This window comes from Vipera berus, assembly GCF_964194415.1.
Source record: "Vipera berus genome assembly, chromosome: 1".
Taxonomy (NCBI): Eukaryota; Metazoa; Chordata; class Lepidosauria; order Squamata; family Viperidae; genus Vipera; species Vipera berus.
The window spans coordinates 95998118-96011819 of NC_138202.1; the positions used below are offsets into that span (position 1 = coordinate 95998118).

The 13702-nt window shown below is 33.2% G+C and overlaps 1 protein-coding gene across 1 annotated transcript in view; it reads left to right on the forward strand.

The window, feature by feature from the left end:
- Positions 1–13702, forward strand: part of KIAA1549L (KIAA1549 like) — a gene marked incomplete at its 5' end in the record, with an annotated part of 179326 nt that overhangs the window by 163608 nt on the left and 2016 nt on the right. The window contains one exon of the mRNA XM_081329331.1: positions 7899–8050. Within this exon, the coding sequence (XP_081185457.1) occupies positions 7899–8050 (152 nt within the window). The remainder of the gene's footprint in view (positions 1–7898; positions 8051–13702) is intronic.

A 13702-nucleotide genomic window follows, 5' to 3' on the forward strand; every position in this document is an offset into this window, starting at 1 on the left:
TCCCATGCCATTGATGTTCCTGATATTACATATTATTGCAGCTCATGAGGTAAGACTTTAGAGCAAAATTATTGGTCAACAATTCAGCTAATGAAAAATGTATTGTTTACAAAGAAAGAATAGTTGTGTTGCTAGTTTGTCTAATGTGCTTACTTGAATAATAAAGAGATTTAGAAGAAGCAGATTTTTTTTAATAAAGGATGCTGCTACTAAATATTTATTCTTAACCAGGTTCATACAGGTTAAGATAGCCTAGCCTGTATGATGAAAGGAAGGTAAGCCAACTAGCTGTTTAACCACGTGCAAAAGGCGTGGTATGAATTTCTTTCTTTTTTTCTAAATTGCTTTTCCCCCCCGTCTCAATCTCATTGGTAGACAAAAAAACCAGTAAATGATCATCCCCAAAGTTTTGGAACAATTTTCTTTGAAGTGTTTCTTGAAAATTCAACTTTTTAAATTAAATAATAGCTTTTAAAATAAAAGCTTGTTCCTATTCTCAGTGACCAATTTGGGTAAATAAAATCTGAATGGAAGAAGTATGTAGGGAGAACAGCTAACTTGCTTATTGATTAAACAGTATTGATGCCACACTTTTTCTTTGGATTTTCCTCCTTTACATTTTGTGGTTTTAATACATAATGTGTTCAAATATCATGGGTGCCAATCCAAAAACAGGCAATGGATGTTGTATGCACTTTCCAAATCCTTTTGCCTTAGATCAGGGCTGCCCAACGTTGGGAAAGTTGGCTGGGAATTCTGGGAGTGGAAGTCTAAGAGACTAAAAGTTGCCAGAGTTGGACAATCCTGCCCTCTCTTTTATCTGCAATTGCAGCATTTGCCCTTCCCCCTTCCCAAAGGAACTAATAATACTGCTACCGGTTTCTCTTTAGATGATACTGTATTAATAGCAGTAAATGTCAGTGGAATGAAATTGCATCTCTACCCATTAATCTGATTTCCACAATAAAAAATATTTAACAGTCTATTATAAAGTTTATGAAGTAGTTAACTAATAGAATATACATTTCTATTCTACTGATTAGATGTGCCATGACTTTAAATGTCTTGATGTTTTAATTAAAGAGGAGGAATTGACTTCTCTTAATTGTTAAGAGAAACAATTAAGAAATATCCAATTTTCCAAGAAATTGGAAATATCTTAAGAGAGATGACACTGGCTGAATGGACTACTGGATTTGACAAATGTTTCCCTTTGTTTTTTAAATCTGAAAACATAAAAATGAATCCTACTATAATGTTTCCTACATGTGGAATATATTTTTTAAAAATCTAACTTAATAGTCTTTGTAAGATCAGCATGTAATAATACATCAACAGTTAATAGCTTTTTTTTTAAAAAAAAAACAGATGTGCCCTAAAAAGTACAACATAAATAAAAGCAGCTTAGGCCACACTTTTAGGTGTGCTTACATGAACCAATGAGTATAATTATATATATATATATATGCAAATTATTCAAATTGCTAATAAAGAATTTGGGAGGCTAAGATGATCATTTCGAACTCATTTATGTTCTCATCAGTTAGTCATACCCTTTATCTGAGATTCAAAAAGCCTTGACAAATACTTAAACATATATATATATATATATATATATATATATATATATATATATATATATATATATATATATATATATATATATATATATATATATATATATATATATATATATATATATATATATATATATATATATATATATATATATATATATATATATATATATATATATATACTTGTATAGCATTATGATTATACTAAATATAATTATACTTGGTACAGTATAGTATTATACTTTCACGGAAAGCAATGGAACATGCAATGTTCAATGATTGGGATAAGTGTTTCTCTCTCTCTCTCTCTCTCTCTCTCTCTCTCTCTCTCTCTCTCTCTCTCTCTCTCTCTCTCTCTCTCTCCCTCCCTCCCTCTCCCTCTCTCTTTCTTTCTCTCTCTTTCCCTCCCTCTCCCCCCCTCTCTCTTCGTCTTTAAAAACAAAAGGGCTTGAAAGAAGTTTCACTATATTGCCTTAGGTTATGATCCAGTGGTGCGTTGAAGAATGTTACTTAACTTTAGGCATGTAAATAGTCTCAGTGAGGCCACTCGGCACAGTTTGCATGTTGTCAAGAGATGCTTAACGATTATGTGCTCTTTTACTCATAGGTCTCATTAGCTTTGAAGCCTTTTTTCTTTATTGAAATAGTCAATCATCAGTTATAATGCTTCTGGGCAATCTTCTGCCACAGATAGAGTATCATAGGTTGCTTCTGAAAAATACTCTTTTGATAAAAATTTCTGGAACTAATCTGTAATTGGATTGCACAAAATTGTAACAGATTTTCACAGTCTGTAGTTGCCTAGCACAGTGATTTTAACCTACATTTTAGGATATCGCTTTACTCTAACCTCTAAAATAATTTGTCCCTTAGAGTTCCTCCTTTTATTCTTGCTACTTTATTCTCAGTTCTAATTTTTACTGCCTGAAAACAGAGTGACTATGCCTCTTTGAATGTCACACAATATTTTGGAAACCATGTACTAATAATTGCTTGGTTTTGGTTTATCTTTTAAACTAAGATAGAATAATGCATATTACATGCTTGTTTAAATATTTAAATGTTGGTCAGTTTGGAATTTCAAGAGTGGAACTTAAAAATGGATATTTTTGATGCAGAGGTATCTGTGTGTGACTCATTGGTAAAGTATTATTGCTGTGGTATATTAATATATTATCAGTAGTATGCTGATAATAGAACAAGTTGAGATTTTTTAACCCCTATCTGGAAAAGATGGAATGTAAGACATTGTCACTAAGATAGAATGCTGACACCTATAATTTTATGGAAGAAAAAAACCCCGATACGATGAACCAGTCATGTTTCAATTAGACCTACTGAAATCAGAAAACATGTTAATTATTACTAATATCCACTATTTGACTTTAGTGAGCATACTCACTAAATAAATTTGACTCCGACTCTGTAATTAAACTCAGATTTAATGAAGATATGCAGCAATATTGGCTCAGGTTAACTGAGATGGTAGCATTATTATTGACGTAGACATTTGAGAAATCTTTAATTATACTGGTAGTCCTCATTTAGTGACCACAATTGGCACCGGCAATTCTGTTGTTAAGTGGAAGTGGTCACTAAGTCAAACTGTGACTGTTCTCATGATCTTACTTCAGCTTTCATTTGCTTTATAGAATTTGCTGTAAAATTATTATTTTTATCATTATTAGGTGATAACTAGGAATGATTGTTAAATTAGAGACTCATTAAATGAGGACTACCTGTATTGAATTTTGCCAATTTTCTTAGGAATAATTATGTTAAAGAATTATGTAGATATTTCAGCATTACTCCATGTGTGCAACAATATTCTAGCTTCTTATTTTTTGGAAAGAAATACAATGGCCCCTTAAATGTTTATGCCAAATTCCACTTTATCAGTATTGTTTTATAAAGACTAATGAATGAATAAGGTTAACATGCCCTTAAAAGAGAATAAGGGACTGATTTTGAGAATCCCAGAGTGACTTTAAATTGCCTTTTATTTAATGCTGAATGCTGACATAATAATCACTATACTCTTTCAGAAAAAGCAGAACATAGAAAAGAAGATATAATAAGCCAAATAAATTAATTTTATGAGATAAAAAGAAAAAGTAACTAACCTAATTCACTACAGCTCTGTATGCCTTTTGATCTTTGTAAAATAATTCTTGCTTCCATCACACCCCAAATAGATCCATACATTGACTTCCATTCTTTAGTCCATAACATCAAAATGGAGAAAATAGTGTGGGCATCAGAATTTCATTTTAATGTGTATTCACAGAAAAAGTGACAATAAAGGTTATCTTATCTCTTAATTGTAATTTCAGTCAGTATTAGTTTTCAACAAGAGTTTTTTTGCTATGAAAATTTTGCAGCTTGAGTATGGTTTAAATAAATATTGGAAGTTAACAGGGATGGGATAGTTGGTATATATTTAGGTAATATTTCCATTTTAACCTACTCATTTTTGATGTTTTGAAAGTTGGCTTAAAAGTTTTCACATAGAGCACATCAATTTGTAATTCCAAGGCAGATCTCAGCTTCTTCTTTCTTTAGAAAAAAGGCAGAGGGAAGCACTATAGCACTGCGTGTGCCTTTCGAGTAGTCATGCAGCTGTGAATTTTGGAGGAATTATTCCAATCTAGAATCCCATCCCATTAGATCTTGTAGAGCTTCTAACTCAGATAAATGGTTTCAAGAAGGTAGATGATTTCATTTATAACTGGAACTTGCAAGAATATATGAATATTTTCAACTGATCAGGTCATTGTATTTTCTTGAAATCACCAAAAATAACATGCAGACCAAAATAAAGATAAGCAGTTCAACCGGCATTACTTACTACAAGAAGTAATTTGGGATTCTCTATCCATTTTGACTACCTCAGAAAAGAGAATCTGGAACTGTAACAAAATCCTTCTTGATCTCTAATCTTATTAGGAAATGTTGTATGAATAAATAATAATTGAGCCATATGTCCTGGATTGATAAAATATATCCTGAATTTGGCCTAGGGGTTAGAGCTGCTTTTTCTTCAGCCATGCTTCTTACATGCTTCTATAGTGAATCTTAACTATAAAGGATTCATAATGTTAGCATGAAAACCCCAAAGTACAAGCAACTTTCAACCAGTTATTTGTATGAGAATAAACAGTCTATGAGAACTTTACAGTTTTAAAATGCCTGCTGCTACTACTATTACTACTACCACCACCAGTATTTTAAGATTTCTGCTTGGCCACATGAGACTGCTTTAAGTGGTCTGCACAATCATGATCACAGTTCTTCCCTTTTCCAGGAGAAAAAGTTTGAAATGTTAGTTACATATTTGTATTGATGGTGACTTTTATACGGGTTCTAATTCTGAGTGATCTTCTCATATTTACACTAGAGCAGTGGGTCCTTTCCTTGCAGCTTTTCTTTGTTTAACTTGAGGACAGAAGAAATGCTCACTGTTGCTCTTCTGCTCAAGGTCAGAATGGTGGAGAAGTCTAAGAAAAAAGTTTCCAATCCCCCTCCCCCAACCCTATAAACATGGTTTAAAGGTTAATCCTGCTCTATTTATGTTGGTTTGCATCCTTCTAGTTCTGGGGGATGTGTATTTGTAATTGTGACTACTCAAGGGAAAATTACAATTGCTCCAGTAAGATAGCAGATCCTCACTAACCTTATCCTGGATTTAATGTTACAAGCCATCTCTGTGATTGTAAAGTGTGGTGTAAATATACAGCTGTGGTATAAATATTGGTACTGGAAATGCCTTTAAGCAGTAAAATATTTTCTAATTTCAAAATTTACTTGTGTTACATCTAATCATCCCTACCTATGGATTTAAGGGACTTTGTTTGTAATATGATGTCTTTGTTTTGTTATTATTATTATTATTATTATTATTACTATTATTACTACTCTTATTATTACTATTGGAATGGCTGTTTTTAGAATTGTTGTTGAGGCCCATAAGGTTAAATACACCATATGCTATATTCATTCAGGGGTATATTCATCGACAGAAGAAATAACTTCCTGAAACCTTTCAAATTCAGAGTTCAAGGTCTCACCTCAGAGAGATCTTAAAGAGACATAACTGAAAGAACATATGGGGCTAACTTCTGATATTCTCTCCTAAATGAAGGTTGATTGGTTGGTATATTTGGTTCGTTTTTATAACTTGTAAACCCATAAGCAACATTTGCGCAAACTTGAGAAGCCCATTGTAGACAAAGAAGGCTGGAAACTTGTAAATTGAAATGGAAAAATGGAACTTTGTCTTATTAAAATACATTGTTTCTGTTTAACATTCTATGTGTGTGAAGTGTTTTGTTTTGAGATACTCAAACATATTTGTCAATAAGACACAAAAAGAGAGCAGTTTTGTCTAATAAATAGGCTCTTGCAACTGATGGCAATAATGTAACAGTCATGGCAGGTGTTAAGTGCTATTACTGACTTGTTAAGTTGTAATGTGTATGAATTCCTAAGTAAAAGTTAAATAGAGGTAAGAGGCATAAGGCACACAGGTTCCACTATTCGGCAGAGCATCTTATGAGAACCATATTAGCATTAGCACATTTTATCTAGATGCTATGATGAACTGAAGACAGAAGAAAAATGAAATTATAGTATTCATAAATATGACAGTGAATTTTGAACTTAAAATGATTGAGTAATTCTTGAGTCCTTCTTGAGCCCTTCAGTTGATGAGTTTTCACAGGAAGGTTACAATAAATTTTACTCAAATTCTGTAATATGTAAAACTGAAATATAATTCCAAGAGAGATATTATGCATGGTAAAGATTAGCATATGGAGACAGTTTTAAAATTAACATTGGTCTAGAGAGATTTTCCTTGGGAAGAAAACTGTAGATTTTTTTATGTTTACATAAGATATGTTCCATTGAATTCAGTTAATTTATATGGATAAGATTAGACTCCAAAAGTTCTATCAATAGAAACCACAAAAGATGCTAACGGTATGCCAAAGCAAAGACCAAACTACATCTTCCGACTCAGAAAATAAAATATTAATAGCACAAGCTACTGGCCATCTCCTGGACATGGACTTGAAGCAGAGATATTTTCTTTTCAGCAAAAAAAAGAAAAGAAAACCAGTCTCTATAACATTTACATATTTAAGTATTTAAAATTTGAGTTCTAGAAAAGATGATGAGATATTTGGGACATTTAGTACACTAACTTTTGAATAACTGCTATCTTTGGTCTGTAAGAGCAGAGTTTCATGACCAGACAATAATGGTGGGTTCATTTTAAAAAAAAATATTTTGCAACTTTTTTGGTAAAGCAATAAATGTGACATCAGCAATTTGAGGAGTGCGTCCTAGAAGATACCAGCGATAGACACTGAAAAATCTATTCATTTGTCAGCTGATGAAGAAGGTTATCCCTGTGGACAAGTAGACTCCTCACGAAAACGTTAGAAAGGATCCGGAAACAGCAAGATTGTGACTAAGTGACAATATATATAAAACTTACTCGGATTATGCTAGTTTATTTGAACTACTTAAAGTCTGACGCACACCAAGTAAGGAAGTCAAATCTATAATGTTATTCCCTTATTTAATAATCCAACAGTTTTGCTCAAAACTTGACTAAACACAAAATTCCACTCAGAAGATTTTGAAAGATTTTGCAAATGTACAAAAGCACTGTTGCACACAAACATTTCACATAAATCGAAACAGATGATTACAGTGCTTTGCAGAAACTCTTAATCCTATTGTGATTGCTCATTGTTCAATAATACTCTGTTGAAAATTAACTATGTTGGTGTTTCAGCTAATGTACAAAAGAAGCAACACTTTTGGAGAAACACTAGAATCTATTTTGTTTTTCATATCACATATACTTTATGTATACTCACAAGTTTATTTGAAACATGCCGAGGAACATCTCTTTCTACTCTGCCTAAATCCAAGAACATGCATCAGCATTGTGCCACTTACTGATAGAAATAATGAATTAAAAGCTGGTACAATAATTCATTTGGACAATGGATGAGTACCACCACGAGTTGCATAATATAGTGCTGCTGTCTTCACTGTATCACATGGAATGTCAGTGCTGATCTGTCTCTATAGGTCCATTCTCTTCCACAAAAAGTGCCACAATAGTGGCAACTTGGCCCTAGGTGCAGATGCAATAATATACATGATCTACTTTTGGCAAGACATTTTTCATCGCCACTTAAACAATGGGATCTTCTATTTGGAACATCTCAGATGTCCTTTAAAATGTTCCTCTGTATTTATAAAATGTGTTTCCATTACTAACTATCTTCCCTATTTTTTTGATAGGAAATACAGTTCCAGCAGTGTTTGCCATCCCAGCAGCAAACCGACCTGGGTACACAGGTTATTTCAACCCAGCAACACCTGCAGCATACAGAAATCAGGCTTGGATGTCTTATGCCGGAGACCCTGACATCCTAGGACAATGGGCTGACTTGGTAATTGAGCAGATTTTATTTTACTATTTGTATCTCAGAATCAACTGATACAAACAAGTAGTCCTCAACAACCACAATTGAGCCCCAAATTAATGTTGCTAAGTGAGACATTTGTTAAGTGAGTTTTGCCCCATTTTACGAACTTTCTTGCCACGGTTGTTAAGTGAACCATTGCGGTTGGTAAGTGAATCTGGTTTACCTATTGACTCTGCTTGTCAGAAGGTTGCAAAAGGTCATCACGTGATCCCGGCCCACTGCAACTTTCATAAATGTGAGTCAGTTGCCAATTGTCTGACTTGATGACGTGACCATGGGGATGCTGCAGTGGTCATAAGTGTGAAAAATGGTCATAACATTACTTTTTTCAGTGATGTAACTTTGAACAGTCACTAAATGAATTATTGCAAGTTGAGGACTACCTGTGTTTCTTTTTCTAAATTCCATTGTTGCCATTATTATTTCAAGGGGGAAAAAATTAAACCTGATAGAAATACACTAAATACAAGAAAAATATTGATCAATGACTTGCAATTAAGTAGCAGATTTAAGATATATGGCCAATATACTGTATTCTAGTATATTACGAACAACTGAGAGTAGTATAAGACATATGATACTTCAATTTCTAGTCAAGAGATATCTCTTATCAAACTATAAAAATACTCAACCATAAAAATTATGTTTAAAAATTGAATTAAAGTAAATTTAACCCAATTGAATTAAAATAAACAATTAAAATCAATGAAAGAAAAAAAAAACTAGTAAACAACACACTAAGAATAAATAATGTGTAGACTGTGTGACTGATTAAAATACAAAATTCTGGACTCCAAATTTAAGGTTCAGCACAAATGAAAAAGCTGTTGATTTTCAAAGATTTGCGTTCAAATAATAAAAGTGAAGAAAAGAGCAGTTTCCCATACGTAACGAAATGCGACTGATATTGTATTACTCAGCTATCTGGCCTTTTCCAGAAGAGAACTTAAAGTATGATTTACAGTTGGACAACAGGAAGCTCACTTTGCTAATGTTCATTAATGTTTCAAGTTCCTTTTATAAAACTTCATTAATGCAAAATAATAAACAGTTGCTACACACATTGCTCAAATTTCCCAGTATGCCTAAACAGGGTTTAAGCTGAGTATTAGAACTATAGAACACATAGCAGAATTTCAGAGTTGGAAGGGACCTTTTCGGTCTTCTAGTCCAACTAACCCTCTGCTCAAGCAGGAAACCTTATATCCTTTCAGACAAATGGTTGTCGAATCTGATTGTGATTTCCAAAAGTACTTGGAAAACCACACAAAGAGCTAAGAGTGGTCTGGTTTCAGTGATCAAGTGAGATATACAGTGCCAGAACAGACTTTACATAATTATTAATACATGTCTACTAAATAATGTAATCCTTGACTTACGACTACAATTGAGCCACAAATTTCTGTTGCTAAGTGAGACATTTGTTGCATGAGTTTTGCCTCATTTTACGACCTTTCTTGCCACAGTTGTTAAGTGAATCACTGCAGTTGTTAAATTAGTAACCTGTTTGTTAAGTGAATCTGGCTTCCCCCTTGACTTTGTTTGTCAGGAGGTTGCAAAAGGTGGTCACATGACCCTGCGACACTGAAACCATCATAAATACAAGTCATTTGCCAAGCGTAGGAATTTTGGTCATGTGACAGGATGCTGCAGCTGTCATGTGTGAAAAACACTCATAAGTCACTTTTTTTAGTGCTGTTATAACTTTGAATGTCACTAAATGAACTGTTGTAAGTCGAGGACTACCTGTTCTTAGTTCTTCTAATTCACAGTATTGATGAAAATATGGTTTGTGTTGGTTTTATACTGTTTTAATAGAGTTTGTAAATTAAACAGTAATGATAATTAATAAACTGGATGCCATACCAACAAATCTTGAGTGGCACTTAGAAAATACTTGCATTGACTAAATTTCCATCAACCAATTGCCAAAGGCCACATTGCTTGAATTCACACATTTACTATGCCCATAGATTACAACATGCTAGGTTCTTCAGAAGAACTTGATGCATATGAAGGCTAAAAAGAACTGGCAACTTTGACATTGCCACTCACAACTCAATTTTTGTAAATGATAGTAATAATAATTTGGATATTATACTGTATGTTCCCTAACTCCCATTGAATCTGAGCAGTTTACAGATTACTAAAAACATTTAAAAACAAGAAAATGAGAAAAAAAACCCAACAACAACCAAACATGGATGGAAACAAAGATTCATTGTATATAAGATCTTGTATGGAAAAGATTTAGTTTAAGGGTGTGTGTGTTTTCTTTTACATGAAAGTGACTAGAAAATCAACATTGAGAGTTCTGCTCTAGTGTTGTGTCCAAATCATTTTGTAAGCTTTTAAATGACAAGTTGAAATAGATTTTTTTTAAAAAATGAATAAATTGAGAACTCCCTTTAAAACAAACAAACAAAAAAGAAACAATGAGTAAAATAGAGAATTCCAGTTCTGAAATTCTGGGTGTCACGATGGTGTTCTAGATCAGAGGCCCTCAACCTTTTGGGCACCAGGGACTGGTTCCGTGGAGAAAGGTTTTTCTACGGACTGGAGAGTGCATGGTTTTGTGTGCTGCCTGCATCCCATGGATGGGGCTTTGCTTGTTTGTGCAGACTAGTTGCTGGCATGCCATGGCTCAGTACCGGTCTATGGACCAGTATTTGGGGACCCCTGTTCTAGATCATTCATTTTTGGAAAGGAAATAAAACACCATCTTATATAAATTAGTTTCTTTGTAAAATACAACTGTAAATGGAAATACAAATCAACTATTAAAATAATAGTACACCCTTTCATTAAAGACCGCCATCTGTTTCTTACATCAGTAACAAAATGGTTACTAAGCAAAATGGTTGCTGAGTAAACATGTGACTGAGAAAGAGAGATGCTGTAAAGATCAGTGGTTCCTGCCATCTCACTCAGATAAAGTTTTCTTGTACAGTGTCCTGAGCCTGACCTATTTATTCCTGGCTTCTCCTCCCCCCTTTCACAGGGTAGAGACACTGGATAAACAAGTTATCTCTTCCTGCTTTTCTCTGCAGTGCAGCTTTTTCCTAAAAAGTGCTAACTACATATTAACAAGCACAGCTTTGTTATCTTAACTATTCGATTAGAACTCTTTGCTTGGACTTTAATCAGTTTCACACTAAAGGTTTTGTTTTTAACTTCATGAAATTTAGTTGTAAATGTGAAAATTAGTCAAACATTATTTACTATTGTTGCCATCGTAAAAATTTTTGAATGGTTGCTAAATGAGTTAGATGCTAAATAAAGAGAGGCTGTTAAAAGCAAAAATCAACAAAAAGTGATAAAACAAATGTCAGGGCTTTTTTCCTCATAGAATGCTCAGAACGGAGTTCCAGCACCTTTTTTGGATGGAACCTTGTAGGGTAGGCAAGGCAGGTGGTATGACATGTGTGAGTTCCAGCACCTTTTTCTTTTACAAAAAAAGCACTGACAAATGTTATCAATAAAAGTTATTGCAAATTATTCTAAATCTGTTATCTGTAAATAAGAAAACCACATATCCTTCTGTCATCAATTGTTCTCTTTATTTTATATTCTTCTTGGCAGAATTTTAGTGTTCACAATATTTTAATTTGTTTTTTTCTATTATTTCTTGGGTATAGAATGTTTCTTACATTGAGACCTACAAAGATGTTTTTTTTGGCACTCCCTGGATTTGAATTTATTCCATAGTCTCAATACGGCATATATAATATAATGATTTTTGAAGTCAATATTAATTTTATCATACCACAAATATCCAAGCAACCCGAATCTTATGTTTTTTTTAACTCTAAAAGTCTTCTATTTCTCAGCAACACCCATTCTTTCATCCAAACCAAACAAAATGCTGCAAAATACAAATCAGGTAATCTTTTCTTTGGAAAATACTGATTGTCCTGTGGATGGCATGTCATCTCTACCATTCATATTTAGAAAAAAACAGAAGATTTTTTTTTGATAATGGCAACAATAATCTTATGAGCGAATACAGATTTGCAGATGGTTTGGTTGATAAAAACATTTGAATCTCTGATTTTTCAGCATTGTAGTTCTGGGTTACCATTTTTATGAGCCTGAACTAGAGAAATACTGGCCTCTAGTGCTTTATTCCAAGACATAGGTTTTTAACAAGTTTGACTTAGCATTAGCATTGAGTAACAGGAGTGTAGTTGGATTTTTGTCTTTAAAACATTAGGTGCCTAGTAAATTTTGAAGTGATATTGTAGTCTTGAGCAGGATTGAACAATAGAATGGCATGATTTTGTACTGTTTAAATAGAAGTAAAATTTGAAAGAATCCTGCAATTGCTTTTCATAGTTTTCAAACTATGTTTTAAAGAGTCCCTTAAGTTTCAAATGGTATTTGTTCAATAAAACAGAGTCCTAAATTAATATCCAACACAATACTGCAAACAGAAAGAATATTTTATATTTATGTATTTATTAAAGTATTTATTTTCCATTCTCTAATCTTAGGGAAGATTACAATTCTTAAAACATGTAAGAGAATCCAATAAAATGAAATGAAAATTCTTTTAATTTTATGCTCAGAAAAATGAAATGCTCATTTCTGTTCATCTTGCCATCCTTGTTGTATAACTAATCCCATTTCAGTTTCTCTCAATCCTTGAAGTGTAACACCAGAACTGGACATGCTATTCTGGGGGTGTGTGTGTGCTCAAAGCAGAATCAATTGGAATAGTTACTTATCATTATTTGGAAACATTTCCCTTTTCCACAGGCAAATCACAGTTGGGTTGCAATCAGATCCTTTCTCACAACTATTCCCAAACCAAGTTACCTCCCATATTACACCTGTATGTTTGATTCTTGTTTTAAGTTAAAAATATTGCATTAAAGTTAAGTTAAAATCATATATTACTTTCAGCCCATCTTTGTAAATAATCAAGATTGTTTTAATGATATTTATTTTGCTTTCTAAGGTATTAGCTACACCTCTCCATTTTGTGTCATTTGTATATTTGTTCATTCCTTCTACTTCCTTATCTGAATCACTATTAAAAACACTGAAATGTGAAAAGTCCAGTTGGATGTCTATAGCTTTCTCACAATCAGTGAAGAAAGTTATACAATCAAAAACTAAATAAAGTTAGTCTTTACAATCATGGATGGATGGACAGACAGACAGACAGATAACAGCTATTAGCATAGTTACCCTGTCAGTAAACATCATGCCTCTAGTTTCAGACATATATGTGCATATATGTTGTAGTTGTTAGTTATGCCCTTTTGACTTTCTGCCAACCAAACCTGGATTGTTCTCCCAGACTGCGGGCTAGGCTTGTGATTGAACCCCATTGTTTGTTTTCTTTTTGCTACTTTTTTTTGGGGGGGAGCTTTGTGTTCACTTAGCTGTCTTCTTCTCTTGACATTTTCTGTTTTTATTTGTAAGCCACACCTCCCCCACCAGTCAGGAGGCCTCAGAAGTGAAGCAATAAGTAATAAATGAAAGTAAATAAATATTCTTAGTTTCAGCAGTTTTTTAAAAATAGCTGACATTTTAGGGCCCTCTTTATGAAATTTCAGGAGGATGCTTATTGTGCTAGGTATCACCAAGAGTACCTCTGGAATAGAGAAG